This window comes from Oncorhynchus gorbuscha, linkage group LG14 (genome assembly GCF_021184085.1).
Source record: "Oncorhynchus gorbuscha isolate QuinsamMale2020 ecotype Even-year linkage group LG14, OgorEven_v1.0, whole genome shotgun sequence".
Classification (NCBI taxonomy): Eukaryota; Metazoa; Chordata; class Actinopteri; order Salmoniformes; family Salmonidae; genus Oncorhynchus; species Oncorhynchus gorbuscha.
The window spans coordinates 2196851-2204350 of record NC_060186.1 but is presented as its reverse complement, the minus strand read 5'-3'; the positions used below and the strand labels follow the sequence as shown (position 1 = coordinate 2204350).

Here is a 7500-nt window from a genome sequence, read left to right as displayed (position 1 = left end):
AAGTGGACATGAAGTCTCAGGAAGATACTGAGTTTACAATGCTGTTGGAAGTGGAAGTGGACATGAAGATACTGAGTTTACAATGCTGTTGGAAGTGGAAGTGGACATGAAGATACTGAGTTTACAATGCTGTTGGAAGTGGAAGTGGACATGAAGTGTCAGAAAGATACTGAGTTTACAATGCTGTTGGAAGTGGAAGTGGACATGAAGATACTGAGTTTACAATGCTGTTGGAAGTGGAAGTAGACATGAAGATACTGAGTTTACAATGCTGTTGGAAGTGGAAGTGGACATGAAGATACTGAGTTTACAAAGCTGTTGGAAATGGACATGAAGAGGAAGTGGACATGAAGATACTGAGTTTACAATGCTGTTGGAAGTGGAAGTAGACATGAAGATACTGAGTTTACAATGCTGTTGGAAGTGGAAGTGGACATGAAGAGGAAGTGGACATGAAGATACTGAGTTTACAATGCTGTTGGAAGTGGAAGTAGACATGAAGATACTGAGTCTACAATGCTGTTGGAAGTGGACATGAAGTCTCAGGAAGATACTGAGTTTACAATGCTGTTGGAAGTGGAAGTGGACATGAAGATACTGAGTTTACAATGCTGTTGGAAGTGGAAGTGGACATGAAGTGTCAGAAAGATACTGAGTTTACAATGCTGTTGGAAGTGGAAGTGGACATGAAGATACTGAGTTTACAATGCTGTTGGAAGTGGAAGTGGACATGAAGATACTGAGTTTACAATGCTGTTGGAAATGGACATGAAGAGGAAGTGGACATGAAGATACTGAGTTTACAATGCTGTTGGAAGTGGAAGTGGACATGAAGATACTGAGTTTACAATGCTGTTGGAAGTGGAAGTGGACATGAAGATACTGAGTTTACAATGCTGTTGGAAGTGGAAGTAGACATGAAGATACTGAGTTTACAATGCTGTTGGAAGTGGAAGTGGACATGAAGATACTGAGTTTACAATGCTGTTGGAAGTGGAAGTGGACATGAAGAGGAAGTGGACATGAAGATACTGAGTTTACAATGCTGTTGGAAGTGGACATGAAGTCTCAGAAAGAGACTGAGTTTACAATGCTGTTGGAAGTGGACATGAAGTCTCAGAAAGACACTGAGTTTACAATGCTGTTGGAAGTGGAAGTGGACATGAAGTGTCAGAAAGACACTGAGTTTACAATGCTGTTGGAAGAGGAAGTGGACATGAAGACACTGAGTTTACAATGCTGTTGGAAGTGGACATGAAGAGGAAGTGGACATGAAGACACTGAGTTTACAATGCTGTTGGAAGTGGACATGAAGAGGAAGTGGACATGAAGAGGAAGTGGACATGACAACACCCTTCTGATGTCCTATCCTCTCACGGTTTAACCCCGTCTGCTCACTCTGCTGTTTCTACGCACACGACCAGCAACATTTCCCCCATGTCTGTCCTCGTTGTTTCTGTCTGGCCTGATATAGTGGTGTTTGATTATCACACAGCTGCTACTGCGAATGGTTTCACTCAGTCTTTAAGGGATAGGGAGGGAGGGGGGAGGGAGAGAGGAGGGAGGGGAGAGGGAGGGAGGGAGGGAGAGAGAGAGAGAGGAGGGAGGGAGGGAGCATTGGTCAAACAAAGGCTGCAAAGAGATGTCTTGAGCTCTGGTCGAAGTGGACGGAGAGTGACCAGAATGTCAAAACTATCGTCGCCCAGCGGCTCGGGCCACAGAAACCACCAACACAACCAACCACTTCCCTCTTTTACCCATCTCACTGCCCTGGACTCCTTCCACAGAAACCACCAACATAACGAACCACTTTCCTCTTTTACCCATCTCACTACCCTGGACTCCTTCCACAGAAACCTCCTCACTACGGATCAGAAACCTCCTCGCTGCGGATCAGAAACCCCTCACTACGGATCAGAAACCTCCTCACTGCGGATCAGAAACCTCCTCACTGCGGATCAGAAACCTCCTCACTACGGATCAGAAACCTCCCTCACTGCGGATCAGAAACCTCCTCACTACGGATCAGAAACCTCCTCACTGCGGATCAGAAACCTCCTCACTACGGATCAGAAACCTCCTCACTACGGATCAGAAACCTCCTCACTGCGGATCAGAAACCTCCTCACTGCGGATCAGAAACCTCCTCACTGCGGATCAGAAACCTCCTCACTGCGGATCAGAAACCTCCTCACTGCGGATCAGAAACCTCCTCACTGCGGATCAGAAACCTCCTCACTGCGGATCAGAAACCTCCTCACTGCGGATCAGAAACCTCCTCACTGCGGATCAGAAACCTCCTCACTGCGGATCAGAAACCTCCTCACTACGGATCAGAAACCTCCTCACTGCGGATCAGAAACCTCCTCACTGCGGATCAGAAACCTCCTCACTACGGATCAGAAACCTCCTCACTACGGATCAGAAATCTCCTCACTACGGATCAGAAACCTCCTCACTGCGGATCAGAAACCTCCTCACTGCGGATCAGAAACCTCCTCACTGCGGATCAGAAACCTCCTCACTGCAGATCAGAAACCTCCTCACTACGGATCAGAAACCTCCTCACTGCGGATCAGAAACCTCCTCACTGCGGATCAGAAACCTCCTCACTGCGGATCAGAAACCTCCTCACTGTGGATCAGAAACCTCCTCACTGTGGATCAGAAACCTCCTCACTACGGATCAGAAACCTCCTCACTGCAGATCAGAAACCCCCTCACTACGGATCAGAAACCTCCTCACTGCAGATCAGAAAACACCAACATCACAGATCAGAAACCTCCTCACTGCAGATCAGAAAACACCAACATCACAGATCAGAAACCTCACTGCAGATCAGAAAACACCAACATCACAGATCAGAAATCATGGAAATTATTTTATCGTTCCGACTGTCTTATTGTAACAGTTTTGGAGCGTAATTGACCGTTGTAACATGATTATAACAGTTATGTTTTGATGTGTAGACTAAACTACATTTCCCAACAGCCCCTCTGTTTTCCTCTGTCCGTCCCAGATTCTAAAGAGACCCGAGTATTTTGTGAAGTTTGGGAAGGTCCATAAGGTAGTCATCAACAACAGCACCTCATACGCCGGCTCACAGGTATGAGGGGGCGGGAACTTCCTGTGGCGAGGATGATTGACAGTAATGTTGTAGTTTAAATTGATGGCGTTTGATTGGTTGATGGAGTGCATTAGAAATGTGTTACTAACACAATATACAGCCATAACACCAGTACAATGAAAATACATAAAGTACATTGATTGATTGATTAACACATTGATTGATCCATTGATTGTCTTGGTCTTGTCCCCCAAGGGCCCCAGTGCCAGTGCCTATGTCACTTACATCCGCTCAGAAGACGCCCTCAGAGCAATACAGTGTGTCAACAACCTAGTAGTAGACGGCAGAACACTGAAGGTAAGTTTGGGAAAATATACCCACGGTATGTACATCTAGTTAATAAGCATCTCTAGTCTGGGCACAGGACCAAACGATAAGCATCTCTAGTCTGGGCACAGGACCAAACAATACGCATCTCTAGTCTGGGCACAGGACAGAACCATAAGCATCTCTAGTCTGGGCACAGGACAGAACCATAAGCATCTCTAGTCTGGGCACAGGACAGAACCATAAGCATCTCTAGTCTGGGCACAGGACCAAGCGATAAGCATCTCTAGTCTGGGCACAGGACCAAACCATAAGCATTTCTAGTCTGGGCACAGGACCAAGCGATAAGCATCTCTAGTCTGGGCACAGGACAGAACCATAAGCATCTCTAGTCTGGGCACAGGACCAAACGATAAGCATCTCTAGTCTGGGCACAGGACAGAACCATAAGCATCTCTAGTCTGGGCACAGGACCAAACGATAAGCATCTCTAGTCTGGGCACAGGACCAAGCGATAAGCATCTCTAGTCTGGGCACAGGACCAAACGATAAGCATCTCTAGTCTGGGCACAGGACAGAACAATAAGCATCTCTAGTCTGGGCACAGGACAACACACAGCATCTCTAGTCTGGGCACAGGACCGAACAATAAGCATCTCTAGTCTGGGCACAGGACCGAACAATAAGCATCTCTAGTCTGGGCACAGGACAGAACAATAAGCATCTCTAGTCTGGGCACAGGACGAACAATAAGCACTTAGTCTGGGCACAGGACAGAACAATAAGCATCTTTAGTCTGGGCACAGACAGAACATTAAGCAGCTCTAGTCTGGGCACAGGACCAAACGATAAGCATCTCTAGTCTGGGCACAGGACAGAACCATAAGCATCTCTAGTCTGGGCACAGGACCAAACGATAAGCATTTCTAGTCTGGGCACAGGACCAAACGATAAGCATCTCTAGTCTGGGCACAGGACAACACAATAAGCATCTCTAGTCTGGGCACAGGACCAAACGATAAGCATCTCTAGTCTGGGCACAGGACAACACAATAAGCATCTCTAGTCTGGGCACAGGACAACACAATAAGCATCTCCTAGTCTGGGCACAGGACAAAACAATAAGCATCTCTAGTCTGGGCACGGGACAGAACAATAAGCATCTCTAGTCTGGGCACAGGACAACAATAAGCATCTCTAGTCTGGGCACGGGACAGAACAATAAGCATCTCAGATCTGGGCACAGGACAAAACAATAAGCATCTCTAGTCTGGGCACAGGACAGAACAATAACCATCTCTGTATTAGATTAACGTTTGAAATGTCCGCTTCTCTGATGTGAATTTCTACACCTTTCACACAGGATTTATTGTGTGTTGCTGTAATAACAATTGTGTGATGTTTTTAAATCTTCTTTTCAAACAACCCCATTTTTATTTTTTATTTTCCTTTTTCTTGTCGGCATTCGCCATTTTAATATAGCCACTGCTTAGCCGGCAAGGAGGAAGAGACGTTCAACTTTGACCCTGTTGTTGGTATCGTTGTCATGGTGAATAAAAAGTGTTGTCAGATATGTTCTGGTAATTATATGAGTGATAGAGGAAAATATGTTTTGAAATTACTAATTATGTATACATTCCAATCAGAAACTGACTAGTCAAATGCTATAATGTACTGTCCCTCTTGCTCCCTTTCACAATTGTATATAATGTAGTCAGGAAGTTAAGTAACAATGAAGGTCTGTTCTTTAAGTTCATTCAGTTGTACAAATCTCCAGGTGGTGGGAACGGGCCATCTCCAAAATGGTCGGGAATGTTGATTTATGCTGACTGGCCTTGACTTCGTGCTGATAACGCGGAGGCTTGAGAATTAGAGGGGCCCTCTGTTTGTGAAACGGAACGTTTGGAAAACGTGACGTCATTTTCAGTTTATAACCTGTGGTAATGTGTGTGAGCATTCAGTACTCATCAGAATAAATGCTGAACTTGTTTTTTAAGACTGGTCTCTTACTAATTCATGCAAATGATAAACTTACAACTTATCATGAATTAGAAATGAGTGCCAATTAAATTGGTTTTGGCAATAAAACATAAGGGAATTTAAAATTCCTCTATCAATTAGCTGGCTAGCCATCTGGATAGCTAGCTAACAAAAGAACAAAAACATTGTCTATAAAAGTTGATTTTAGTTGTCATATCCTGAATACATTTTTAAAACCGATTTTCTATTTGGTGCGAAAAAAAAGATTGTGTAGCATTGTTGGTTTATGCCAGACTGGCGAGATGTCACGCCCAGACGTGTTGTGCCATTTGTGTTTATACTTTTTCATAATGACAAGTTTGATGTCAGACAACAACAATAGAGTGTCCATGATTGAATGCTGCCAAAGCAGGTAAGAGGAGAGGTTTATCCTGAGGCGTAAGTGACTTTTCATCTTGGTTTGAAAAGGGTTTAACTTGAACTTTCTTGACTAAATGAAGGCGTGTTCCCTTTCTACTCGTTCAATCAAGGTCCCTGTCTTGGGGAATTATTGCCAAGCCTGTTGTACATGTGGATATCGTGCATAGTTTGACCTAACGAGCTGTCGTTGTGTTCTAACGAGCTGTCATTGTTCTACGGGCTTTTAGGGACTCATTAAAATACTGCAGCTAATGAACTGTCATACGGGTTTATAGGACGACGGCAGCTAACGAGCTGTCGCTGTGTCCTGCAGGCTTCTTTAGGACGATGAATACTGCAGTTAATGAACTGTCATTGTTCTACGGGCTTCTATAGGGATAACGAAAATACTGCAGCTAACGAGCTGTCGCTGTGTCCTGCAGGCTTCTTTAGGACGATGAAATACTGCAGTTAATGAACTGTCATTGTTCTACAGGCTTCTATAGGGACGACGAAAATACTGCAGCTAACGAGCTGTCGCTGTGTCCTGCAGGCTTCTTTAGGGACGAGTATGAAATACTGCAGTTAATGAACTGTCATTGTTCTACGGGTTTATAGGGACGACTAAAATACTGCAGCTGGTTCCAGAGCTGTCGCTGTGTCCTGCAGGCTTCTTTAGGGACGATGAAATACTGCAGTTAACGAGCTGTCGTTGTTCTGCAGGCTTCTTTAGGGATGACGAAAATACTGCAGCTAACGAGCTGTCGTTGTTCTACGGGTTTCTATAGGGACAACAAAATATTGCAGCTAACGAGCTGTCGTTGTGTTCTGCAGGCTTCTTTAGGGCGATGAAATACTGCAGCTAACGAGCTGTCGTTGTGTTCTGCAGGCTTTAGGGACGATGAAATACTGCAGCTAACGAGCTGTCGTTGTGTTCTACAGGCTTCTTTAGGGACGACGAAATACTGCAGCTAACGAGCTGTCGTTTTTGTGTTCTACAGGCTTTAGGACGACGAAATACTGCAGCTAACGAGCTGTCGTTGTGTTCTGCAGGCTTCTTTAGGGATCTATTAGAAATACTGCAGCTAACGAGCTGTCGTTGTGTTCTGCAGGTTTCTTAGGGATCTATTTAGGACTGCAGCTAACGAACTGTCGTTGTGTTCTACAGGCTTCTTTAGGGACGACGAAATAATGCAGCTAACGAACTGTCGTTGTGTTCTACAGGCTTCTTTAGGGACGACGAAATACTGCAGCTAACGAACTGTCGTTGTGTTCTACAGGCTTCTTTAGGGACAACGAAATACTGCAGCTAACGAACTGTCGTTGTGTTCTACAGGCTTCTTTAGGGACTGACGAAATACTGCAGCTAACGAACTGTCGTTGTGTTCTACAGGCTTCTTTAGGGACGACGAAATACTGCAGCTAACGAGCTGTCGTTGTGTTCTACAGGCTTCTTTAGGGACGACGAAATACTGCAGCTAACGAGCTGTCGTTGTGTTCTACAGGCTTCTTTAGGGACGACGAAATACTGCAGCTACTTTCTGAAGAGCATGGGGTGTCCCAAACCTGACTGTATGTATCTACACGAGCTGGGGACGATGCGGCCAGCTTCACTAAAGAGAGAGATGCAGGTAAGATGACCAATTTCAATACTTAGGAAAGGCTCTTTCTCAATTCATCTTTCCTCCGATCCTCACCCTGCTATCTCCTAACCTCCTTCTCAAAAC

The 7500-nt window shown here is 45.1% G+C and overlaps 1 protein-coding gene across 1 annotated transcript in view; it reads left to right on the top strand.

Moving 5' to 3' along the window:
• The window catches only part of cnot4b (CCR4-NOT transcription complex, subunit 4b), a 72924-nt gene that overhangs the window by 11293 nt on the left and 54131 nt on the right, over window positions 1-7500 (top strand). The window contains exons 4-6 of the mRNA XM_046299528.1: window positions 3020-3106; window positions 3323-3424; window positions 7279-7371. Of these exons, the coding sequence (XP_046155484.1) occupies window positions 3020-3106; window positions 3323-3424; window positions 7279-7371 (282 nt within the window). The remainder of the gene's footprint in view (window positions 1-3019; window positions 3107-3322; window positions 3425-7278; window positions 7372-7500) is intronic.